The sequence below is a fragment of the Neodiprion lecontei genome, chromosome 3 (assembly GCF_021901455.1).
Source record: "Neodiprion lecontei isolate iyNeoLeco1 chromosome 3, iyNeoLeco1.1, whole genome shotgun sequence".
NCBI lineage: Eukaryota > Metazoa > Arthropoda > Insecta > Hymenoptera > Diprionidae > Neodiprion > Neodiprion lecontei.
The window spans coordinates 3,173,490-3,200,740 of record NC_060262.1 but is presented as its reverse complement, the minus strand read 5'-3'; the positions used below and the strand labels follow the sequence as shown (position 1 = coordinate 3,200,740).

The following is a 27,251-nucleotide window of genomic DNA, read 5'->3' as shown; positions in this document are numbered from 1 at the left end:
ATGAAGCTTCACCCGACGAAATTTCAAACACCACGCAGGGTTCTGTACTCCTGCAGCTTATCGATCCTTAACCTTGTCGTTTAATTTTCTATCGTCGAGTTCCAGAAACGAAAAGATTTAAAATAATCGGACTATCGTGACAAATAGTCCATCGCAAAAGTCGTTCCAATTTTCGTTTTTTCTTGTGTTTTTTTCCATCTCTTCGTGCCACAGTTTCTATTCCTTTCCCTATTTTCATCAACGACTCTAATTTCTTCGGATTGTGATATTTTTTTACCCAGATCCGCTTCTCAACCGCACCGCAATCTGTACGCGATCCTTTTCCTACTTCGTCTTCGACTTTCGTCCGCGATCAATGATCGCCTAAAATTTCTCGGCTGTGTATTCTGGGCACCAGGAGTTGAGATCGTGTCGGGTTGATGCCTCGGCACGTATTCCTTATAGAGCCAGGTCAACGTTGGCCCGTCCAAAAGTTATCCGAGGAGCTAAGTCGCAAATCCTTGCTGAGTGAAGGGTCGCGTCCTGGAAGGGCGAAGTTATTGTCGAGGCTTTCCTTGGCTCATGGATTTGGCAGGCGTACAGTCGGGTGGAAAAATAATCGAAACGAGGTTAAGAACGGTACGGAAATTATCGATTTCCGTGCCATTATTACTCTAACAATAAAGAGGGGAGAAATTCGTCGTTCGTCGTTGAACGATCGCACGCGTGATTCGTGATTACGTCGTACGCAAAAATAGAAATAAGAATAAAAAAAAAAAAAAATAATCAAATTTCAAAAATAATTTCCATCGTCTGCCCAGGCATCAAAATAAAGTAGCGAGTCACAAATTTTCTGTATGCGCAGGCACAACATGCGAATGATATTTGCTCGGGCTCAATAACCTGAGACATTGTTCTAAACGCGTGTTTGTAGAACCGGTATGGGTACGAAACACTGGCTAATTAGAACTGAACAAAGATTTGCTCGGGATTTTAAAGGGAAATCAACCAAAATATACTCAAACACCGCCAACGAAGAAATTAAATCACCGTTTATTTGTTGGCTGGATTTTCAGAATAATCCGCGGTGAATTAAATCCGTTTTACGAATTCGAAGATTTTTGAGAGCCGGAAAAGTGAACGAAAAATTTGATGTTTGACGTGTCGACTGCAAAAATTTGTCTTTTGGAAACAGGTGATTAGAATCGATGAAATACGTCGAACCGAAAGTTGAATAAGAATTCTAGACAAGTTCTTCTTAAAAAATCGACAAAAAGTGCCGATTTACGATAGAGGAAACATATCGGTTTCGGTTGAAAATCACTTTCCTAATTTTAATAAGATTTTTACGTTTTCAAACCCTTGCAATCCGCAAAACTGGTTTTTAGAAAAATGACGTCCTGTTCGATAAACTCCCGCGGCGATTTCGGAAACGGCTTGACGAAAAAATCTAAAGCTTACAGGATTCTACAACGAAATTATGGACTTGAAAAATTGCCATGTCTCCTTTGATTTGAACTTCCGGTTCTACCGGAAATTAATCGATTTTCAATATTTTACCGACAAATATATAATTTTTCCTTCTTGTAACATTTTTTTTTTTAATAAACGTGCATATTTTTCTCGCATATTTCTTAAAAAAAAAAAAAAAAAAAAAAAAAGAAATCGAAAACCCCTTTCTCACAGAATTCTTTTGAAATCCATGCAAAGTGTCGCAAAGTTTGATACAAAGTTTGACACAAAGTAGTTACATTATTCTCTAAAGTGTTACGTGTAAATCTTTCGGAATCTGTGAATCCTTTTGAAATCTCCGGCAAGTTTCCGACTTTCCGCGTCTCTCAACAACTCTCCGAAGTGTGATACTTTCTTATTTATTAAGCAAATTATTTATTAAGCCGTACCGCAATTCGATACCAAGGAAATAATTGATCACGGCGATTGAGGCAACAGCACATAGAGTTGTGTCGAAAGCAAACAGGCAGACAACGAGAGATATGAGGGTGGATATATCTGGGGGCAGATAGAGACGCTGATTAATTCAAAGGCTTGAATAACATCCCTCAGCTCGGTCTTCCTTCCCACTTCATCCCGGATACGTATACATTTCATCGGAAGAAGAACCAATATCCCTCTCTGCATTTATTCGATCTCGCTTCGCGGCGAACCGGAAATAGATTGTAGTGTTACAGTGCCCGATAAAGTGCCGCACGCAATGCCTAAGCAGCGTGATTCAATCTTTCGAAAGGTAAACGTGGTATCAATCGGGGAATCTTTTAGCTCCAGTTTTCCCTTTTCCTCTTATTTTCTTATCTCGGATTTCGCTCTTTTCACTGAGAAAAATTTCATTCGTCATCGCAAATCTCTCCCACAAATTTGGAAAGCACGAAATTCCGTGCACTTTCGGTACTTGTTTATTCTATTGACATTTACATATTTTGAACTAAAAAATTTTGCAATTTTGTTCCAACCTAGCGCAAAAGTATTATCAAAAAAAAAAACAGAAACGTCATTTTCTTCATTTCACTTGGAAGAAAAAAGAAATATGAGAAAGTGGAAATTTGCACGTAACGGGACTGAATAAATGAAAGAAATGGTTGAATAACGGGGTTTAACAAATTCGTGCATGTAATGTACAAAGAACGATTTTGCCACAGAACGTAAATAAAATTCCAGTGCATTTCAGTGCCGATGTGGAATATCGAAGTTAATAAACAGGTGAGGCAGAAAAATCGTTATCGTCAGCCAGTATTTTATAACAAAGAACAAGGCACATCGCAAGGTTTTCAAAAAATTTCAAAGAAACTCCACGTTTGTCTCCGTGGTATTTAGCTAATTCAAAAAATTGTAGAAAATTCAAATTGAGTCGAAAACAAGAAAAAAAAAACCGAGTATCTTTCAAAGTGAGAACAATCGTAGAAAAAATCGCGCGCCAAATTGGAGAGGTCAATGGTAAAACTCGTGTGGAATTGGCGTGGAATGCCACATATATATCGTGTCTGAAGCACGATCCTGCGTTATATTGAAAATTTTATAGTTTACATCGCGCGTCGCTTGTTTGTTTTTTCCGCACCCTTTTTCCCGGAGGGCGTGGGCTTGGAAAGAATGTAGAAATGATGACGTAGGGAAAATTGTTATCGTGGATGAAAAAAAATCTGCCTCTTCCACTCGATGCTCTCGCGAGTTTAACGCAAGCCTCTTGACGCTTCCTCACCTGAGTATGATGTGTGTGCGTGATGTATGCTCGATATGAAGCTAATGCCGCGGCTCATTAGGACGCTCTCGTGTTTACTTTAAAAGGTTGTACAGACCGTATAGCGGAAACTCGGATGTTCGCGATTCACAGGACGTGGGAAGGAGAGCGTAATTGAGGGTATGAAAATAAAAGGGGAAAAAATCGGGTGAAAATACGGTGCGGAATGTAAAAACGGCAAATTTATAAAAGTAAAACAATGATGGAACGAGTAGAAAATAAGGAAGAAAAAACTCGCCAAGATATAACTACAGAGAGAAACAAATTGGAAGCTTCGCAATTCGAGATTCGCAACTCGGGTATATTGTTTTTACTCTCACTGTTTTTTCTTATCCTCCCTCAGCTCAACGATGTCTCTTGAAGCGAATGGAAAATATGATTCGTTCCTGCGATTCGAGATGAACACGGGTTTAAATAACGTGATATTTCGGTAAAAATTAACGAGCATAACAAGTTTGTCATATTAGAAATTTTTCGTTTAGACGCCTCTTTCGTCGCCCCCTGCTAGTGTTTTTTTTTTTTTTTTTTTTTTTCCCCCCGGTTCTTGTTCAATATCTCGAATTTGAAATTAATTCTTTCGTAATTTCGGAGAACCGTTCGTTTTGTTTTATTTAATTTCAATAAAAGAAATTTTAAACCACAGGAAACATCGAATGTCAAAAATAAATTATCGTATTAATTGAATTTCGACAAAATCTCTCTCTCTCTCTCTTCTCAAGCTCACGGATAAAAACAATTCCAACAAACATCTAACGGTTGTACAAGGACAGAGGAATTCATTGTAAAACAATTTATTTTTTTCATCCCTAAACTCGTGTTCGAGTAAAAAAATAAAAAAAAAAAAATAAAAATGAAAAGCTGTCTACTTTTGGTTCTACGAAAAACGCTCGATCGTTAACTAGATCGCTTTTGAATCGGGATGAAATTATCCAGCCTGTCGGGAGAGCAGGAATACGTCTTTGGCACATTTGGAATACGTCTTTGGTCGTCGAGAGGAACTCGTAGCTGAATGCATGGGTGATTCCAGTTGTATTCCACGGTTCTGTAGGTACCTGCGTATTGTTTAGCGATGTTATTGTTATCCGGCATCGCGAGTCTCGCGAGTAACTTGGCTCCGCGACGTATACAAGCCGCATGACCGTTACCGCTGCAGGTATCCAAGGACCATACAGATACCAAGTTTCAGCGATAATTGGACGGGACGGAGTGCAGGGAACGGTTATACGTACAGACGTACATCCGTATTCGGGGTTCGGCATTAATTAGGTGCTCGTATTCTGTTCCCGAGTCATTCCGAGAGTATCGCCATTCCGCCTCGATTCAAACGCAAAGGACGCCGTTCCGACAGCGATAATTATTACCCTAGGCATCGCTGGTACTAACCGGGAATCGTCGTCGCGTAATAATTTGGCAAAGGTTAGTAAAAAAATAAAAAATGAAAAAAAAATATAAAATAAAGTAAACGACGAACAGACTTCGAGATAGCGAAAAATTTTTTCTTACCTATAGTCCCGAAATCGATCTGCCGCGCATTTCGTCCGAGCGCAGGTATTTCAAATTTATCGCCTTTTACGCACACGCGTTGAGATGGATTTTGAGACTAACCTTATATCTTACGCTAAAAAATTCTTGTGTTAAAAAATGTTTGAAAAATCGAGTGACATTGATCGAATCTCGTGATAATTTTGTTTAATAATTAAACTTGAGCACACACAGACCCGCAGTGGAGTACCTATATTCTTAGCTATTCGATAAAGACAAATTGTGAATTAAATATCGTTTTGCAATCTATCAAAAGGACTGTCAAGTCTGGGTAGAAAGAGAGAATCGTCGATTTTTTAACGCATTAATCAAAAAATCGTCAGCGCAGGGGTGATTTTCGCTTCAATAAGCTACCTGCACCGTATTCCGGCTTCATCGCAATCGAGTTAGTATAGTGAAATTATACATCGGATACCTGTATTCGCATTCGTTTTTGGAAACGAGGGGAAAAACGAAGGGTTGCAAAATAAAAAACGATGAAAAAAAAAAGAAAAAAGAAAAGAAGAGAGAAAAAAAAATAATACGTTTACGAGAGAAAGGAACGCGTGACGTGACACACGATGGTTGAGGCAAAAGTCTCCCAGTTATTTTATTGAATTCCAATAAATACCACGGGTATGCAATAATTTTTCAATAAAGGACCGATAAATTCCTCCAAACGGACACTCTGCAAACACACGTCATTCAGCCGTAAAATCCCGCCGCCGTCTTTTTTCCGTCCGCGCGCGCGTACATCGTGATTTAAACAGCGACTATTTTACACGGCTTAGCGCATTGCAGATTGAACGATGCACGTACACCGTTTCCCAATTCAACGTATTCAATCAATAATATTAGCGAAGCGAATTATCCGCGCCGAATGCGCCCGTAGATTGATATCAAATTTCGAGTACGGGGAATTAATTTATCAATACAAGAACAAAAATCTATACGTAAAATAAAAAGGTACCAATCTCTCAAAGCCTTTGAAAGCTTTGAATCAAAGCTGGATAATTTAATTGCTAGATTAAATCTGTCGCGTTTACCCAACGTCGATATTATGTCCGTTCTCTAGTTTGCTGCCGATATTTCGAGAATAAAAAAATCCGAGTTCAGGAGTCCGGATTCTCAAATCGCAACCGTTCCGAAAAGACTTCGTTTGCAATTTGTGAGAATAAACTTGTGAACTGGAAATGTTCGAGTTAAAGTCTCGATATTCGTTCAATCCCGTCTTCTTCAGCGATGAGAATATCGAATGACAAAGGAAAAAGGGAGCTCGGATGATAGGGAATATGACGAGGGTGTGAGGAAATTTCCGAAGTTCATTGGTAGAAGCGGCGGGAATGTCGAGACTCAAAGAGTAAAGGCGCGTCGTCGTGGTAACCGCAAAGTTATAGTGCTTCGTTCTCTCCATAAATTGATTTCTCCAAGAACCCATCAGTTTCGACCCTCAAGCCCCGAAAATCTCGGAGCAGTAAAACCTCGCGGTTTGCGGCGCGGTTACGTGTCTTTTTTTTTTTTTATCTCGGTATAAACCGAAGCCGCCAAACGAAGGTAAACTGGGCGTAAACTAATTCGAATCAAAGACATTTTCGATACATGGTGAGAAAATTTTCAGCATTGAAAAGAAATTATACGATCGGCTTGTTGAATTGATGAAATATTTTTTCAACGATCCTGAAATATTTTGTACACCGTTTTTTTTTTTATATTCTCGCATGTTTTTCTTTGCTATAAATTAAGTTTCAGGCCACCTGTCAAATAAAGTATTAATTTTGAGTAGTGTAATCATAAATATCGCGTTTACTCTGTCCTTTTTTTTTTTCATTGAATTTTTTCACTATAGATTAATAAAATATAAGCCTCTTCAATTCCTAATGTCGGCTTTTTTTTTTTTGTGGGGGGCGTGGGGGATCGTGAAATTTTTTCTTTACTCGAGTATCTCGTCGTGTTCGCGAGTTTTGAAAATGAGGAATGGAAGAATCACTTGTTACAGGACCGCTACGATATAGTCAGAAATTTAGTCATGCCGTGAGCTAATTACCTTGTTTCTAAAACGAGTATTGTACACACGCGTTTAGCGTCGAGGTACAGAGAGAGAGAGAGAGAAAGAGAGAGACAGATGTAAAGAAAGAGACAAAGCCCCACAGAGAGACAGACAAACACGTGCCAAGTTGAGAAAATAGGTATAGAGAGGCAATTTCGTGATAATATATAGATATGGGGAGCAGCTTTTCCGTACAACGGCCCAGAAACGTCTGAAGCAATTTGGGGAAGAGCAATTCCGTGTAATTCCGTCAGTAGAGCAAATTGAATATTGGCCTTGCCACGACCTTGCCCATAGCCAGAAAGTCGAACGCCCTGAATATCCTCTGCGAGTGTCTTTGTCTATGCCTAAGTGTCCGCGTACGTGTGGGCGTGTGTGCGACAGAGAGAGAGAGAGAGAGAGAGAGAGAGAGAAGAGTATCGCACCGTGGAAATTTTCGCCCAAGGCCCCTGAATCGCGATCCCGTTTTCCCCCTGGCGAAACTGGAATTATTATTCGTCGTCACCTTGCCGAGTCGTTTCCGATCCCTGAGCGAAGGACGAAGGGAGACTTGGAGGACGAATCGATAGGCTGAGTCGAACGAATCGGCGAGAGTAGCGAGAACCGGTAAGTGATGGACTTTGGGAGAAGGAATTGTCATCGCTGACTCGGTGACTCCTCTCGTGTTCTCCTTCGGCTTTCCCTCCTTCGTCTTTCTCCACCCCCTTTTTATTCTCATCCGTTTCGCGACCCTCCCGTTTGTTGGAACTCATTTCTAACCCAATTCACTCAGGATTGTTCGCTCAATTTCTAGCCGTCGTTACGGCTAGTTTACCAGGACTGAATCCAACGGTAATCCGGGAGTAAAACCGACCTAATGACTGTACGGAAAGCGAAGCCGATCCTGCTGTTCCCGTGATGAGGAAATTAACTGTCGACGATAGCTGCCTCGTATTGCGTAATTTTTCCCAATATTAAGACGGCAAATGGAAAATTCGGTGAGAAACGTTGTCGGAGAGCGTCAATTTGGGTCTAAATATGAAAAAGGATCGAGAAACGGAAGACGCAAGCTAGCGATATAGTCTGCGATAAAATCCATTCTGCTACAGTTGGAAAATTTAATTTTGTCTCATTTTCCTTTTCAAGTATGATTACAAATTTTGTAAAAATGAGAAACAGTCCGCTCAAAAACTTCGTGCTGCGTTAACCGATGAAACATATCTTACGTATCTGATCAAACGACTCAAAACCAAAAAATTCCGAACATGGAATTGTGTTGTAAAGAATGTTGGATCGACTGAAAATTTCCAAATTTGATTTCCATTCAGAGTCTGCGGTCTGACTTCAAATCTTGGCTCAACTTGTAATTCTTCGTCCGTTCTTAATTTCGTGCATAGTTTGTGCATTTCTAACGTTAAGGATGTTTTAAGTATATATTTTCAACCGAGAGTGAATGTCGTCGACAATTTTGAATACTTTATGATAAGATGAGAATTGGGAAAAAATCAACTACAATAAAGGCGATAAGAATATTGAATTTGAATGATAATAATGCTCGAAAGTTATCAGTAACTGTTCAAACAAAACATTGTTTAACAAATTTTTAGGGAATGTTTTTTTTTTATCATTTGATATGGACTCGTCGATTTTTCTAAACATACATGAATTTTTTATGAATTTTCTCGTTATTTTGAAATTTCCGTATTCGAAAATTTCTAAAGGCTGTATATTTACGAAACTGTTCGTTAAGCGCCTCTGAAACTTTTGAATTGTAATGTACAATGTTTATACGCAAACGTATCCAAAATTCACGATTTTCCTCCATTTTTCAAAATTTTAAATTCTCGCAAACGGAAATTTCTACACGATGAAAAAATATTTGCAAAATTCACGTGTATTCATAAAAATCGACGTATTAATTTCTCATGAAAAAAAAAAGAAAGATTCCCTAAAAATTTGTCAAACAATGTTCAGTTTAAACAATTTCCCGATAACTCTTGGGCAATATTATTATTCAAATTTAATTTTCGTATCGTCTCTATCATGGTTGATTTTCTCCAATTTTTATCTCATCGTAAAGTATTCAATATTGTCGACAAGATTCCCTCTGTTGATAGAAAATGTGTAACCAGTACATCCTAAATACCTTTGCGATACCTGATTACGCGAATGAAATTCTACCTGAATGGACGTCACTTTCCGATTTGTAACGCATAGGATCAAAAAAAAAACGGCAAACGAAACGGTTTAGTCATGGACATCATTGTAGCGTTCTGATCGAACCCACGCAACGAGATGCCAGATTTATTCCGTCCATCCCTGCGGCAGGTTCGATATGCGCAGATCGAGGGGCATCGGGTATTGGGTAAAACACTAACCACCGTGTCAGAGGATAATTTCCACAACACCCAGTTATCTCACAATCGTCTGGAGGTACTCCATTTTCCTCTAACCCCCTCAATTACCTCCTGTGTTTACGTTCAATTATGGATGAATTACGTGCGATCATGTGGGTGGTTGGATTATTATATACTCGTATGTCCGGTACGCAAGCTCGTCCGTTAGCCTGGCTGGAAATCAATAGCCCAATTAACCCGCGCGAAGCGGGTTTTCGGTATCTCGTTAAAAATCGAAAGTGAGTAATTCTCCGCCCAAACAATTCCGCAACGCACGTATATCCTTGAATCCTGACAAATAAGCTCTGGAAATACGCGCGTCAATTTCGATACGTCGATGACGCGGAAGGAAAAACAACAAAAAACGAGAGAAAAAAAAGAAAAAAAAAAAACAGGACAAAAACAGTAATCATCGGCTGATCAGCGCCAGATTTGAAGGGTGGCCAACCCCTCGGTTTTTCAACCCCGCAAACGAGGTCGTCGGTGGATTAAGGCCGGAAATGGTAAAGCGGCCCTTCCAAAATACGATTTTGCGAAATGTTGACTCACCTGCGGATAGTCGCCGTCCTTCGGTTGGTAGTCGAATACGTAGAAGTAGGTCTTCGGCATCGGTTCCATTTCGTCCTCAGGTACTGGCGCCAGGTGAGGATTGTTCGGTTTCTTCAAGTGCCGCAAGGTGAACAGGTCTCCGGTCTGAACGAGCGGTGCCACAAATTGTGCGTCGCTCAGCGCTTGGACGCAGGCGTCTCTCGTGTTCACCGGATGCTGAACCGTCCTCTCCCAGTCCGTGTACTCGTTAACGACCTTCAGACATGAAAACGAAATGATTTTACGCCGAAATACACCATCGAGGACTCCGTCAGGATGATGGCGAGCACTGTTCAAGAAATCTGAGACTCTTCGGTTTCCCGAGTGTTTCTGCTTCGATCCGCAGACAACGGTCTGGATCCGATTTCACCTGCGAGGCCCGGTGCTTCCAATTACCTCGTTGATATCAACGTTCATTCTCGGACTAAGTTCAATCCGCTCGCTTTGAAATGGCTAATAAACCATTGCCGAAGTTAATGTGTTTCTGCGTTGCTTGAAAGCATCGGTTCATTCCGTTCATACTTTGCGCTTGGTATTGGAAACGGTACAAGCGACGAGCTTGCGAATATATCGAAACCTACGGAGGAAAACTCACCGTGTAGAATATCTCTGTTAGATGATAGGTGTACGCGTTTCGGACGTAGGTTCTAATGATGCGGTCCCTCTTCTCACCCTCGAAACCCTGCTGGACGTCCTTTTCAGCGAAACTCCAGAGCGCCTCGCTTGTTGTTACACCGAATAAGAGGTCGTACTTGCTGTTGCTAGTTATCGGAGCACCGTGTTCGGTCCGCTTCAGCTTTTGCCTACGAGACGGTGAAACCCGGATTGAAGTTAAGGATGAACGAGCACCACTGACCCAATCAAACATCAGGAGTAGAAGGAAAAAAACCGACCGTAAACTTGTCACAAGTTTTATTCTCGCCAGCGACAGCGAGGATGAATGAACCAATATCGCGACTGGGTGATAAAAATGAGTCTGAGGAAATTTGAATAATAAAAACCGAGATGTCTGCAAAGTGGGAAAAGGTCTACCGATCGGAATGTCGGAAATGGTAAGAGTCTGTGGCTTCTGATGTTGCACTGTAATAACATTGCTGGTGATTTTTGAAACAGTTTTTTTTCTCCTTCTTTAATTCTTATCCCGACAGTTCCTCTTACCCGAATCCCTGGAACTCGGGGCCCAAGTAGGATAACAGATCCTTTTGGAAGTCAGGCTTTATAACAACCCCGTCGACGCTCGGTCCAAACGCGCTGAGAAAAGTTGGCGCCTGGATGTCAACCTGCAAGAGTTCGTCTAGGCTGGCGTCTCGCAAACAGTCGACGATGAGCTCGTTGTCCTTGGCCAGGTTCTCCGGTACCGAGCAATTGCAAGCTCGGGCCAATTTCAAGGCGTAGGAAGCCGGATCCTCTACGACGGCCCAGGACGACAATGCGCTTCCAGAGAGCAGTATGGCACGCTTAAAGAGTCCTGGAAGTAGAATTACAGGACGTATGAACGACGAGAGATTTGTTGAGGACACGATAGGTTGAAAGGAAGTTGAGTAAACTTTGGAAAATCACTTGTATTAGAGTTACTTGGAGTGAAATTGACTTTTCGAAAAGTGATCAGGGGTTGTTCGATGTCACGGCGGTAAGTTCAAAGCCGGTTTTGAATCGACATAAAGCGATTGGCCCGAGGAAGTTGTCCCTCCGCTCTCATCGAGTATAATTGTCCTTCAAATACTAAGCCACATGATTATGGAACCTCTCGAAATAGCTGCGGGTTCGATAATCAAACTTGGTAAATTGCATGTGGCAAAGGATGTAACCGTCAACAGCCATTCACGTCGAACGTTACTGACGTACAAACCGATTGCGAGTAATCGATCCACCCCGTTCTAACCCTCCCTCGTCACTATGCGTCTATTATAGCGTAACATCAACCTCGATGTCACGTAGTAGCGTCAAAGCAGAACCGTTTCATCGTTTCCAAGGATATCGGGCGCTCGAATCAGAGGCGGAACTCCGGATCCTGATCTTGGAATTTCATTGTCATTTTTATTGCGACTCAAAGCGCCATTTGGGTTTCCTGAGGGCGAGCCTGAGATTTCAGAAAAAAAAAAAGAAAATAAGAAACATTCAACGTTTTCTCCGCACGTCGATCTCGGGATGGAACTGAGGTAATCAGTCGTGTCTTTACCGACTTTTAACCGGCCGTTAAACTGACCTTTGCCTCGATGGTAGGATGAAGACATTTCCAGTCGAGGCTCTCACGACTCGTGGAACGAGGAGATTTAGGTGATGAGATAGGGTTTTGGGTACGTACGTGCGGCAAACGAACCGCGCAACGAGACTAGTCGGGTGGGTGTATGATGTTTCGTAGAAGGGCGTGAGCCGCGTGTTTGATTAGCCTCCGCCACACGATCCCACCTTCCACCTTTTTTAACCTTCTTATCCCTTCGACCCTTTACGGTTAAGCGCTGAATTCGCCTCCCCGCCTGTCCAAAATTGAGCCGTCAACCTTTTACGCTCGCTTATGTATACTTTGTTACTGAGACGCCGAGCGTTGAACTTGTCACGCGTTTTGATGCGTGCTTTGCCAAAATCTTCACCCCGCTTTCGAAACCTACCCCCTTCCAAAATTTCCCATGCAAATTCGCCCTTTGTGCCGACACAGAGTTGCGATCTTTAACGGGACCCCGAACGCGATACGTTTTAGTATGTGGAGAGACACGCGTATGTTTTACTCTCATGAATTATTACACGTGTATCGAAGAAGGATGAGGGCAGCCAAGCTATTCCGCGACATCCGATCGACGTTTCGGATGTGTCGTAGACGGTTGGTCAATATTTGTAAAAGTCCTTGTTGCTGAAACGAGAAAGTCAAGAACCGAATCCAATTCCAGTCCCTGTAAACCTTGGAAAAGGATCCTTTTATTCAAAATCTGAGAAACGAAGCACAACGGTGATCAATTTGTCTCGGACCGTGCCGTTATGTAGGTTGAACGATCGTTCAGGGATCTTATGTGCTGATATTCTCCCAGTTGGCGAGGATGACTTAGGTAACGAACGGAGAGTAAAGTTGTCCGTTATTTCCTTAATTGGATTATAAACCAGGTCCACAAACCGGTGGTAAAAAGTTTAATTCCCCGACTCATTCGCCCTCGGAGTGACCCGGTGCCTCCTTATAACATGGGGTAAAAGTCAGCCGGAGGTTATATCGCGACTAACACACATTTAAAATCGTCGTACATACACAGGCGAGAGTTTCGGCGTGCTTAACGACCGCGAAAGTCACGTTCAAGGCTGAAGCCTTGTTCACCCTCTGCAGTTTCGGAGGCTCGTCCCACCGGCTGTCACCATTTTTTTTTTTTTTTTTTTTTTTTTCCGGCAAGTCGAGTAATACTCTTATTCCCTTGTCGTCTTTCTTCCCGGCGCCACGTTTCTATCGCACCTTGTTTCTCCGAGAAGTCGCGCCGTGTTTCGGGAAGAATCAACGCTGCGTCGTTTATCGGAACATTTTTTCAAAGTATCCTCGCGTCAGTCCAACAGCGTGATATTTTTGGGACATATTTATACCTCGAAGGGAATTTACGGACGTAAGCTACGCTAACGGCACCTCGGATAAAGACATAAAGAAAAGACAACGGCAATATCTGGAACGACGCTTAACCACCACTACGTTCAGCCACGTTTTCCGGTCTGTGCCACCACACGTGCCTCTCGACATCAAATATCGCCTACGCCACCTGCATGCGGGCAATCCTGATAAAAATGGAAAACGATCTCGAGTCAAAACTGTTCTTGTGCCAAGTAATCATCAGCACTCAGGTTTGTCGAGTCTCTATTTCTCTCGTTGAAGTTTCTTTCGGAACGATTAGATCAAAACGCGGTCAAGTATTTGTCTGAATTTATCTCGAGGAGCAATAAGTCTTAAAAAAGATTTAAAAAATGTCTGATTTGTGATCGAACGTATTGTTGAAGAAAAATTTTTACACGATCTGTACGAATTCTTATCGTCACGATTTTTTTTTCTCTACCGTGTTGAAATTTCACCGTTACTCTGACGAAACGTGACTTATGATGAAGTGAATCAATGAATCTTCGTCTTACTCTAAAACGATATCATCGAAATTCTTATTCCTTTTCTTGAAAACAAAAATTGCGTAAGAAAATAACGAGGGAAGAAGCGCGCTGGAAGCATAAAATTTCCGAGCCGATGTTCGAGGGTTGAAAGTGCGTGCAGGCGAGTTTTTCGTCGTCATCGTGGTCGTCGTGAGAGTCGGAGGGTGTAGGAAGAGCATCTTTCCCGTTGTTTATAATTCAGGGAATAGAAAGTGAGTAAAAGTTGGCACAGGGAGAGAAGGAAAAATAAAGTGCAGTATAAAAATTCATAGGACATTCATGCGGTTACATTATACATCCGAAGCGATATTATTCCGGGGAAAATATCAACACTGAATGCCACAGTACGAGTCGGAAACGCTCGATTTTGAACAACGAAAGTCGTTTGAGAACGTCCGGCGTTGCCGGTTGATAGGATTCTGAAATTGAGGATATTAAAACTCGATATGCAGCAAAACGGAAAAAAAAAAAATATAACCTCCCGCGAGTTTCGCGAACCGCTAAACGTTGTGAAAATAACCTCGCGTTGAAAGTTTTTCGAAAATAACGACCGTGACGGCACGCTGAGAAAAATTTCATTTGTTACGGTAACTAGAAAAATTGAGTAAAACAAGTATCGTTAGAAGAACTGTTTCAATATTGTTGGAATTATGAAAAACGAGCTACGCGTAGCCATTTTGCGCTATCGTCGAACCTTTTTTGGTTATTGCAACGCAAAATCAGTTTCCGACGTTTACTCTACTTTTTTAGTTAAACACCGGCTTTAACGTCAATTCATTTTTGCACGAGCATTAAATTTTCGCAACGGTTGAAAGAAAATGTAGCAACAGCGATCGTAACGAGAAAGAATAGTAACGGATACTAGACTTTCCGCTAACAACTAGAAAACTAATTCCCATTCTCTACCTAGAACAATATTTTTCGATTGTGGTAAAAAATGAAAATAGTTAAGGACCGAGCGGTAACCGGAACTAAAAATTTCACTCGGTCAATTTACCAAAAGTAACGGATGCGATCCTTGTATTTTTTTTTTTTTCATCAATCGCCTAGGAGAGGTGAAGAAAAATTGATTCAAACGAAACGGAAGGAACAGAATCTGCAGAGAGAACCGATAAAGCGGACGGGTGATAATTTCATTAGTCGGTGATGGGGTGCGAGGGGGAGGTTATTTACTCGCAGGTAATTCGGGTTGGGCAAACTTGGTCTTATCAATTACATCAGTCAACTAGACCGGTCTGTTGGTCCCTGATGTTGCTCTCGTTAAGCGAGCATTTCGGAACGATTTTGTGGCCCGAAACAACAGAGCCGAGACCATCGAACAACTCGCCGCGATGTGTATTAAACGCGGCAACCGCAGAGCAAATGACACCAACTGCGGTCATTTACACACTCTCGCACACACGTGACCGAGGTGGAAAATTAAACGAACGAACGTCCGACGGATGAGCAAACGAGGGTGCGCAATGGCCGGTCGCGTGATCGTTGGAAATTAGTTTCGCCTTTGCGGTAAGCGGAAACGGCGCAAGGCGCGAGTGGTGTTGCGGTTTTTCTCTGACACACTGTCCACTTTGTTATTGCTCCGTCAAATAAACGGTGTAAAATTGCACACGGCTTCGATTCATCCGTGGTTGATTTGAATACCGAAGCTGCGCTGGATCACGATTGATTTTTTTCCGAGTAACGTCGCGATTTCATGGATTTTTAGCCGAAGAATCCTAATCAGCAGTTAACGATCATAGGCGAGGCAAATTTTTGTAAAAATCGAATTTTAAATTTAGGTAAAAGAATCGTTATAAACGTTTTCCAAAAGAAAGCTCTTTTGAAATCTAGTTTGAAAAACTTGGCCAACTTTCGAACGTTGCTTCTAATGTTCGGCAAAGTTTTATTTCGAGATACGATCAAGAATTGTTAAAATTCGTTCGTACGCGACGCTTCGAACGATTTTACGAAAAGAATTATTCCCGATGAAAGCTTTCGACAAAAGCAGCCGCGACTTTCCGCATTTGTAAGCAAACATGGAAAAAAGCACGGCTCTGTGTTTAAACTAGATATTGTATATACGTACGTGTCAAGGAGAGTTGTCGCCTTGTGCTTTCGTTTGCTATGTCCAATTATTTCTATCAACGGTAAATATCGCGAATTAAAAAAAATTACGGATGGCGAACTATCGTGGAATTGAAAATATCAGAGGACTCTGTATCGCTATCGAATTTTTTTGATAGTTGAAAGCAGCGGCTGGAAATAAAATCGTTTCTTCTTCGCTTATGTACGTGAGATCAATAGAATGAGAATTCCATAGAGATATCAAATGTCATTTCTTCGACGATAAAACCGTTGTTGAAGAGAGGAAAAAAAAAAGTAAATAAATAAATAAAAATAAAAATTTCAACGCCCGAACCGACAGTCGGCCTCTCGTCGACAATGGTTAAATTGGTTTCATGAACCCCTGAAAATCAAACGGCCTGCAATAGCTAACGTGACGATTGATCGGATTATATTCAACCGAATGGAACTTTTTTATTGACAACGTTTTCTCGACCAGAAATTTCCAACACGTTTTCGATCAGAACGCTCCGCAATTGAAATATATTCGCAGATATCACATCGGCGATTCGGGTTATCGAAAACTGTTGAGACTTGAGAGTAAAAGTTGAAAATTGTTTATATCGTTTGCCTAATGAGAACTTGATGTGACTTTTACAAAATGAAATCCACGATTCCATTTGCGAGTGAAAGAGAGATGATGACGAAAAAAAAAAAAATTAAATTACAGGATATTTCAAGGAATCAGAGAGGTAGATTGGAAATAAAAATAAAAGGATGGCGTTAAGGTTACGTCGATACCTCTTCGAGGAAGGCGAAGGAGAGGCTTTTCCCACCCTTTCTCAACCAGGCGTGCGTCGAGTGGACAGGAAGCTAATGAAACATGTGGTGGATACGTGGGGCAATCGAGGATCCCAAGAAAGAGAGAAAGGGAGAGAAAGAGAGAAAAGACTGTTCGAGTTTCGCGGGGGGAGTGAAAAAATAGCGAGGCGCTTAATTGCCTATTTTTTGCCACCCGTTGGCCTTTTTACTTTTCTTCATCACTTCGCCCCTGTTTTGGAGCTCCCCTTCAGCCGGGGACGTTTTTATCGGGGACCGTGACCCAATTTCTTGACTCGGTTGCCAAGCTCACCCCCGATAAAGATGAAATAAAAATTTCCACCCCTCAGGGCGGGGTGGCAGAGATTAAGAGTCAACGTATCGGCCGTATTAGAACCTCGGTGAAAAACACCCATGAACGATTCTCGTTTCTCTTTAATGAGAGAAAACTTAATACTCCGTTGGTCACACTTGTCGCCTCTTTCGTGCTCATGGAATAAAGAAAAGGTGGAAGTGGAGCAGAAAGGAAAAGAGAAGGACGTAAAATAAAAATGAATATAAAATACATATGTGTACGTGTGTAATGCATTACATAGGTCCTTGTTATGTCCCGTTCCCTCGGGATTTACTGCCGTGACATACATAAATATTATACGATTCAAACTTCTCTACTCACCCCACCCTTGTAATGTACTGACACGGACGAGAAAATTCAGAGAGTAGCAGAAACTCGGGTTCGGACAATATTTACATTTATTTTGTTCCACTTTTCTTTTTTCTTTTTTTTATTTATATTATTTCGGTTGTAATTCTACTTGACTTTTGACATTGCCGAGCGGAAATATTCGTATGAGAATGCAGAATTTTCATAAAATTCAAACTATCGACGTTGTAACGTGAGACGAAAAATCGAAATTTTCAAAACCCTGGTGGTAAAATTTCGTATATCACATTCTTCGAGTCGGAATTTTATACCTCGTAAGCATACGTGTAGGAAAAAAAGCGTAGCGAGAGTTTAAATTGAAAAAAGTTTATACCAATATCCATGAATTTTTAACCCCACTGAAAATACGTCAAAACTCTAGCCAATATATATAAATATCGAGTCGAACATCGGAAGTCAAACGTTCGCTCGATTATCTCCGCTCAAAGAAACGGGCTACACGATGAAACGTAGAAAGCTATTCGATTGAGGAAAGAATTCGCCTTGAATTTTCACCCGCACGAAAATGTTTCACAGAATTTTCCCTCCCGTATAATGGTATGTTTAAAAAATTGAAAACCACCACACTCGCGTCTGTAAACGGTTTACAAAAAATCCATGCAATGTAATCTGTACAGAACAGACGTTCTGAAAAATGTGTAATAAATTTTACTTTTATTAACGAGAGAACAAGGCGAAACGACCGCGTTGAAAAATTGACTAATTCTCTACCCAAACACGAGCATATTCATATTTATTATTGAAAACCGATGCCCTCCTCTTCAATATTCTTCTCTCCGCGAACCAATTTTATCGTTAATTGGAAAATTTTTCGGTTCAATTCTGGCACGAACAGTACGTAGCCACATTCGACGTTGGTTTTTGTATTGCGTTACGGTAGAAAATTACTGACAATAACGAAAGGAACGCGACGGGGAGAAAGAGCGACGACGAGAAAAAAAAAAAAAAAAAGAATGAACAACAAAAATAAAATCGAATCGCACAGGGACGAAGAAAATGTATTTTTTATACATCGCAATTATTCTGGTAACGAAGTTTGATCGTAATGAAGAAAAAAATCAATACACCGTTTCATAATCATCGTCAGTTGTGCGATGAAATTACGACGCGACGGCTGATATGTACGTATATACACATTTGTTATCATCACAGATGCGACTTTATGCAGATGGTATCACGGACGGCGTGGTATTAGCTTGTTAATTCGTCGTACCGGCAACAATTCGCTAACTAGTGTTAACCCGCTGCTGATTTCGTTAATAAACAGTGGATTACCAAGTTTCGAAAACTATACTAACCCGTTCCCTGGTATATGGAACAGGAGAATTCGAACTCGCGGAAAATTTAATCAGGTCAAAATGCACTCAAGTCCAACCAATCTACCGCTCTGCCAAACTTACATACTGCTGGATCTCTTTCTCTCTGTTTACTCGTTATAATTACGCAAGTGCAGCGCCGGCTATTTCACTTCGAAACTTTCCTACTTCTTCAGACTTATAGTTAATGTATAGATACGTTTCGCATCGACAAAGTTTCTTGAGACAACTTTTTCAACGGTTGGTAAAAAGGTACGAATAATTTCTCACGAGAAAATGCGGAATCGCGAATTTTACGTCGTAATAAAATTTTCCAAAATCGTCGGTCGATTCGATAATTTCGACTCTGGAGTTGTTGAAAAATGTAAACGATGGAAATAATGACAATTTTGAGTGAAGTTTATGACTATTTTGTTTTTTCATGAAAAATACTTCAAACAACCGACACCATAAATTTTACCTTCTTTCATTTTCACGATCAATTATTATAAAGTCGATTCATACGTTTAGATTATCACCACGCAAGGAGATAATCGTTATGTTAAAGTGGCGTACACCGACTACGATTACACGGATTACACGTGATTAGTGATTACAAATATTACAAGGATTACCAAAAGAATGCAAAAATCACACAAAGATCACACGGATTGCTAAAGGATCGCAAGAATTATAAAGTTTCCGGAAGCAGTTAAGATTGCAAAGATTACCAAGTGACTGCAGAGATTACAAGAAGATAAAACGGATTGTAAAGGGATTACGCGAATCGCGACGAGATTATAAGGATAACAAAATGATGACGAGAATTAAAAAAAATTCCAGGGACAGTAAAGATTACAAAGATTAGCGCAAGACTATAATGATTACACGATGATTACACGAATCGTAAAAAGATTACGCGGATTGCAGCGAGATTACAAGAATTGAAAAAATTCCCAGAGAAAGTGAAGACTGCAGAGATTGCGCTGATTTCCATGAGATTACAACGATTACGAAGATGACAAGATATTACAATTTCAACCCGTTGCCGCTACGAGATTTCCGAATTTGAATTGTTAAAATTCAAGTCCCGAGAATTAAGCTGAGGATTTTTCACAAATTTGACGAATTCCAGGGACAGAGATTCGTCGAAAAATCGCGAGTCGTGCTCTCCGCGTATAACATACGAATTACCTGACATAACCATGGGACTGATGGCGAGAAAGTTGACGCAGGCCGCGCCCGTTCCGTGTCCGACCAAAGTGACGTTGCCAGGATCGCCGCCGAAAAGTTCGATGTGTTGCTGGACCCAGTGAAGGGCGGCTATCTGGTCCATCAGACCGTAATTCGCCACCCTAGCCTTGAGATGGGGGACGACGTTGGCGTTCAGAAAGCCCAGGATGCCGAGGCGATAATTGATCGTGACCACAACCTGGTCGGCGTAGCTTGCCAAGACGCTACCGTCGTAAGGATTACCGCTCCCAAAGTCATAGCTTTCTCCGTGGACGAAGAGGAAGACCGGATGCCGTCTACCGCTGTCCGTCAATCCTGAAAACAGCCGGAAACGATAACGATCAGTGATATTGAATCAGACCGTATCGAGACACGCTCGAATACAGTTGGCAATTTATTTATTTAAAGGAGTCACAGTCGGTAAAACAGACACCGTGCTCAAAATTCCGAAATACTAATTTTTTGCCCTGGAAACGGTTGAGTATTTCTCTACAAATTCGTCAAACTTGTTGGAAAAATTTGAATGACATTGATCATTGATATCGAATCAATACTCAAATACAGTTGGGAATTATTTTTTGTAACACTCGATTTAAATCCTTTTAAAAAAAATCGTCAAATTTGAAGTTGCAAAAAACAAACGACAGTTTCGACAGTAAACCTGCGTCTTCAATTTTTAAACATTTACTTTTTGCATACCCGAAATATATAATTGTTGCTCATTCATATTGCTGATGCTTCGTTAAAAGACGGTAAAGAACTTTACGTCAAAAACACAAATTTTTGCTTGTGAAAAGGATTTGCATTATTCCCCAAGAAGTCGTAGATTTTGTCATTAAAATTAACGAAAATCTTATTAACGTTTAGATACTAAAATTGTTTCCAATTTTTTTGTTTTTCAAACGTGACAAAAATTTGATCGTCTACAATTACGGAAAAAAAAACTCTTTTCATTTGCATACTGTAACTGGTTTAATTGCTCAGATTTGTGCGTTAAAAGGACGTTTCGCCAAATTTTACAATCGATTGCAAAATTTCCAGTCTTCTGGAAACCTGAAACTCTCTCTCTCTCTCTGCTTTTCTCACAATATTTCTTGTTTTATTTTCAAAAGTGGTTCCTTCGGGCGAGGTCTTTGCGAAGGTGAGCGAGGCTGGACAGGCACGGTGAAGAGATAGGGGATGAAAAAAAAAAACGGGGGGTAAAGGGGCGTGGGTAGGTCGACCCTTGGTTCTCCATTGGCATCGTTAAGTTTGAAGTGAGCGGTTGCAGGGTTGAAGAGAAGCCAACTTGGCGGAGAAAGAGGAGGCGGATGGAAAAAGAGAGAGCGAGAGACCCTTATCGAGACAAAGCCAGCGTGTTGACCGTGTGTCTAGCCTTATAGAAAAGTTTCTCGCTGAGCTCCGGAGAGTTCGCCAATTACGCCGGGTTCTCCGCCGTAACGGAGTCGAAAAAAATTACAACGATAATAACGGTGAGAATAAAAAAAAAAAAAAAAGAAAAAGACGGGCAAGAGACGCCATCTTCATTTCTTGTTCATACGGACGAAGAATTTTTAAGTTCGGAAATTTGATAAATTCAAACTGAACAAAAGTTCGGGATCATTGTCAATCCGGTAACGAACATTCAAAGACTGATTTGTAAAACCAGGATCCGTACGCTCTTTTGGAATCTGAATTTCTCTCACTTTTTCAGATATTCCAGACGGAAAAGAAAATTTTTCCGGTAACCCTTCAAAAAATATGCTTAACGACTACTTATTGTAAAATATATTCTTTTACACTAATAACTTTAATATTATCCAGTAAATATATTACCGTCCGATTATCAATTTACAAACAACAGCCTGAGATTTTCCGTAAAAAAAAAAAAAAAAAAATACGGATTGATCGAGTAATATACATATAACGTATGAAGTGATGCGACGAATGAAAATTTCCAGTGTAGTTTGTTTTTTCTTGAAATCGATAGTACTTTGTATTAAAAACGAGTTTATTTCTTCAACAGACACAAGATTCCCTGACTTTTCCCTTCTGTAAGAAATTCCCCGAGATTTCCAGGTTTTTTAGATTTTCCACGTGCTTACGAACCCTGAAATTTAAACAATCACTGACCACTGTGGGATTTTTGCTATTGCAAAATTTGGAAGCTTGTAGAAACTTGAAAAGTGGAAAATTTGAACAATCCAACTTTCTATTTCGATTTGGAGTTGTAATTTCATTTTCACCAAAGGCCCCGTCGACTGAACATGACGAATCGCAAACGAGCGGGATTAGCAATTTAATTCAGACAATTTGATGTCGTATTATTCGGGCAATGGAATGGCAATTTGAAATTTCCGCCTTTCCACTTTTCGCGTTGCACGATATTTCGAAAGCGTTAATGGAAAATCGTTGGTTCGAGAGTCTCTTACTCGAGTTTTCAATTCCGCATATTAACTTGGCCCGTATTGAAAGTGACGCGTAGATTTGGCGAAAAACGGGAAACGTCCGAAACGGTATGATGGAAATGACTTCGTCTGAAAAAACGGTAAGTGAGAAGATAATCAGCGTGAAAATTCGACCGCGAGAAAAAAGAAGTCGATCAAACCGCGCTCGATTTCATATTTACAGGCGAAATTTATCTGCAAAGTGATTCCCGCGTCTCAAGCTTTTGACACGCGTCGCGAAACTGGATTTTCGCCGTCAGTGGAGAGGAGAAAAATCTGTTTAAAGAAAATCCTGCAAGAAAAAAATAAATAAATAAATAATCAAGAATCAAATTTCTCTCTGTGCTGAATAGTTTTTGGAAAAATGCTGTTCAGGAATCTTATACGTCAATTATTTCTATAGATTATTGAAATCGATTTACTTGGAAAATTTTTCCTCTTAAACGGAAGAAAAATCTAATGCATACGAAAAGCAATAAAAAGTATCGTACATTTTCAAAAGAACTGAATTCTTCTATTTGCTGAATTGTTTTTCCAAAAAGGTGATTAGAGAATCTACGATGACAATTATTTCCATCGATAGTTCAAATCGATTTACCTATAAAATTTTATTGTCAAACAGAACAAATTATAGGCGTGTATTATTTAAGCAATGTGATAATTCGAATTGTTGACGAACATCGGTCATTTCATTGATGATATTTGTCAATCGAGAATGAGGGGAATTTCTAGGCCTTTGAACGATGAGAGGCAACCCTCAATTACGTGATTGAAATTTTGAGGTCGATGTAGAGGCAGCCGGTTCTCCAATTTACCGTCATTTCACGCATTCAAATCAATGAATCTAATTGTAAGTTACATTGTATACGCTTTGCAACATCGCGCCAGCTGCAGAGATTAAATGTCGTGATCAAAAGATAAATAGCCTTATCTTATTCGTATCGCTTTCAAGAACATGAAATAATTATTCTATTCATTCGTTGTTGATTGTCAATAATCGGAAGACCTCTCTCGATACGGTGTAAATAATTGTAAATCGCAGAAAAGAATAAGACAGAGGTAAAAAATACAGTATATAGATAGTTTTGATTTTAATATTTAGTAGGTGAAGTTCCATTTGAATTCTCACATTTCTAATTCTATCATTCTTTTGGCGTATTTGTATCTTTACGTACACAGGTGACCTGATCACTAGATAGCACTGAATTTTTCCGAATGAAAGATAGATACTTGGAAATCGAGAATTTAAAAAAATTCTGAAACGTGAGAACGAGAATATTTGGATAGGGAATGGCGATGAATTGAAATATTATAAGAAAGCTCAGAAACGTTAAAGCTTCAAATTACAGAAATGAAAATACTACGAAGTTTAAGAATTTGAGCGTTTGAAAGATTTCGAAATCCGGAAGCTCGTGCAACATAAATTTATACATGAATAAAGGAATAACGAAAGGTCGAAAAAAGGAACAGAAAAATATCGTATACCCTTAAAAACTGTAAGAATTAAACAATCGTAAACCATTGAAGATAAGCAAAGGGTCGGAAATTTTAGAATTCAGAAAAAGCTGCAAAGTACAATTTTTGAAAGTTGGATTGATTTCAGTCTCAGAGAGCGAGAGAGAGAGAGAGAAAGCATATTTATTTGATCCCAGAGTGTAACTCCCCAAGGACCCCAAAAAACCAATGAAAACCTGAGATTAATTAACTATAGAATAATAGGAAAAAAATAATACTAATAAAAAGTATAGATAGAAATATTAAAATAAAATAATGCAACATAAATAAGGAATCGAACAAAAGGCGTCGAGATAAGAAGGGGAGGGGAAATAAATAGGGCGAACAACTTGTCATCCTGGTAAAAGCGACTATCGCAGTTTGTTCAATGGAGAAAATGTCTAGGGGAGGGTCGATATTTCGTTCGAGGGCCTCGATGAATGGCTTAGGATGAATAAAAGAGCTGCGGGAGGGGGATGATTGAATTTCCATATAAGTCGGTGAAAAAATATGAGGGCAAACGGATCGGCGGTAAAGAAGAGCGATATCTCGCGGTTCCTGAGAGTGACTGACTGCAGGCGTTAGTTTTAGAGCGTTCCGTACACCGGAAGCTATGCAAAGCCGTCCCGAGTTGAGTAAAGAAAACATGGCTGAAGCCACCAGCGGCCGGTTTGCTCCGACTTTCGATCCCCGCCGCCTCCGAGGCTCTTTAAACTTTCATCCCTTAACTTCGAGTTTTCGTTTAAAGTGCGCGCGAAATACGCGACGCGCCTTTCCACCTTCGCATGTAAAAGAATTTCTCTAATTTTCTTCCCTTCCTCCCTCATTCCAGTCGGACTTTTCAGCCGTACTATTTTTGCCATGTTATTTTTGTTTTATTTATTTTATTTCTTTTTTTAATTCAGTTGGTTATTTTTTTCTCCGCTTTTGCATCCCCTACTCCTCGAGATAACCTGCAGCCTGATATTCGCGAAAAGTTCGATACCGCACGAACCATTCCAAAGTTATTCAATTCCTTTCTGCACTCTCTGACTATCTTTTTCCTTTTCTTTTTCTTCTTCTTCTTCTTCTTCTTCTTCTTTTTTCCTTACTCGATTTTCACAACTTTATATTATATATAATATACGCTCCGCTTTCTTATTCCGACTCGATCGCCTTGACCCACCCACAGCTTGGACATTTTTCTTACAACTTTTTATGATTCGTTCAGATTCTGAGAGGTTCGAGTTTGGAAAGTGATTTCATCAGATTTTGGAAACTTTACTCTTCTCGAAAAACGCTTTTTCACGCACTGAGGGGTTCGAAAAATTGCATTTTCAATAAAAGTAGTACTGGGACCATAAAATCGAATAACCCTTTGAGTCATAGTGGTAAGTATTCCGACCACATATTTTACATCCATTTTATTGTATATTTAGAAAACTTTTAAACATATTTACTCGCAATTTTTTGCTATTTCTAACAGTATACTAGTAGATTTTTAATACTTGAGAATAATTGTTGCGATAAAATGTAAATTGTTATTGTTAGAAATAAATTGATTGAAAAAATTTGTACAACTTTGATAATCTGATTTTAGATTCGTAATCGTCGACCCCAAGAACCATAGTACATAATATATTGTTATAAAAGTTGACTCAGCACAATAATATGTGATTCAAAGGGATAAATTATAATTCTAGCTATAAAGCTTTCAGGCTTTTTTTAGTCAAAAATGACGTAAAAATTTCAGTACATGGATATAAAACAACAGTAAATGAAGAAAAATAAAATAAAATAATAATTCTCCCGAAGAATTTTGTTCGTTTGATATCGACGATGTCGAAAAAAAGCAAAAAAATTGTAAATCTTTCGAATTATACTTAAATCAACTAAAAGTTTTCACTTCTTCAACTATAACTCTGCAATAAATTTTCCAATGAATTTCGGGGGATTATTTCCATCCTCCCCTTTTTCCTCACGCCCCATTTTCCCTACTTTTTTTGTTTATTCCCAGTCCTTTCGCCGCGATGCGATGTCAGCCACGTTTTCTCTTGCAAAATTTTTTACCCCACGTACCTAGTTTCTTTCTCACCGTTGGTGTCACGGCTGCAGCAGCCACTTGCTCGCAAAATTTTACCTTCAGCGTAACGTTAGTCTGTCATTATTATGAACCCGGCATAGCAGCAGCAGCAGCAGCAGCAGCAAAAGCTCCGGCGTTAGGAATTTTTTCTTTTTTACTTTTATCCTTCGGCTCATTCTCTTGACGTACCTTTTTTTTTCATTTTCTTTTTTGTTACCATTTATTCATATTTTTCTCCTTCAATATTACTTTTTGGTATTCTTTCGTTTCTAATTTTTTCCTGGCTTGACGTGCTTCCAAAAAAACAATTGGCGCTGCTATGAAAGCTCCGGTGAACTCGAGGCGAACGGAATAAAAAAAAAAAAAAAAAACTTTGACGGTTTGTCTACCGACTCTGTCTATCCACCGAATTTTATACAGAGTAGTCACTTTTCGCCAATATCCTTTTTGCCATTTTTCTTCTATTCTCTTTTTCACTCCTCCTTCGCTCCACAATATTTTTCCTCGTTTTACTTTCTGTTTGTTCTTTATATACTCAATTCCTTTTCACGCAAGCGTAATATTTTCCTTTTGTATTTTACGCGTACCCGCGTAAAGGATGTGAGGGTGAAAATTTCAGGTACATACCGGTTGAGTTTGTCGCAAAGAAAATGGGTTTTTGTTCAAAGTGCCCGTCAGGCATTGAAAAGACAATTCGCGGAGTTAATTCTTCTATCATTTCCACTGATTATAATTAGCGAAAGGACACGGCAAACTAATTTTTCAGAGGATTATACCGGGATGGAAATCTCTGTGAAGTTTAAACAAAGCTCGAGACCTAGCTTTGAGCTTTAGACACATTGTAAACTTTGTAGAAGCTCTGAATCATATTTTGTTCCCTAGTTACACGCTGAAAACGCTCCACCAATGTTTCTTTGACACGTAATTACTCGGTAATGAAACATAATATGAATTCCACTCGAAGCTGAAAATTTGTCTCGAACCGCAAACTGCATTCCAAGTTCTCTTCCGCGCCTTCATTTTTCCAGCATATTCGAGTCACGGTCAAATTAACGCGCAGAACGTATTCTCAGCGATTTCGGACAGCCGATAAACCGAAATTCAGGCAAACTAAAAATTCCAAATGATACCGAAGGCAAAAGAAATTCATCACAAATTACCGCCACGTGACATAGCTTTTTCTCGTTTTACGCAGTATTATTCGTTTATAAATAATAAATGACACAAGTTTACCGTACCCCGTATATGATATAATTGAATGAAAAGAGTAACGCGATGTTACAGAAGAGTG

The 27,251-nt window shown here is 39.9% G+C and overlaps 1 protein-coding gene across 2 annotated transcripts in view; it reads right to left on the bottom strand.

Moving 5' to 3' along the window:
* Positions 1-27,251, bottom strand: part of LOC107221602 (neuroligin-4, X-linked) — a 255,690-nt gene that overhangs the window by 65,656 nt on the left and 162,783 nt on the right. For both annotated transcript variants that reach the window (XM_046733769.1, XM_046733770.1), the window contains 4 exons: positions 19,940-20,293; positions 10,919-11,228; positions 10,356-10,563; positions 9,722-9,976 (listed from right to left, as the gene is read on the bottom strand). In XM_046733769.1, the coding sequence (XP_046589725.1) occupies positions 9,722-9,976; positions 10,356-10,563; positions 10,919-11,228; positions 19,940-20,293 (1,127 nt within the window). The remainder of the gene's footprint in view (positions 1-9,721; positions 9,977-10,355; positions 10,564-10,918; positions 11,229-19,939; positions 20,294-27,251) is intronic.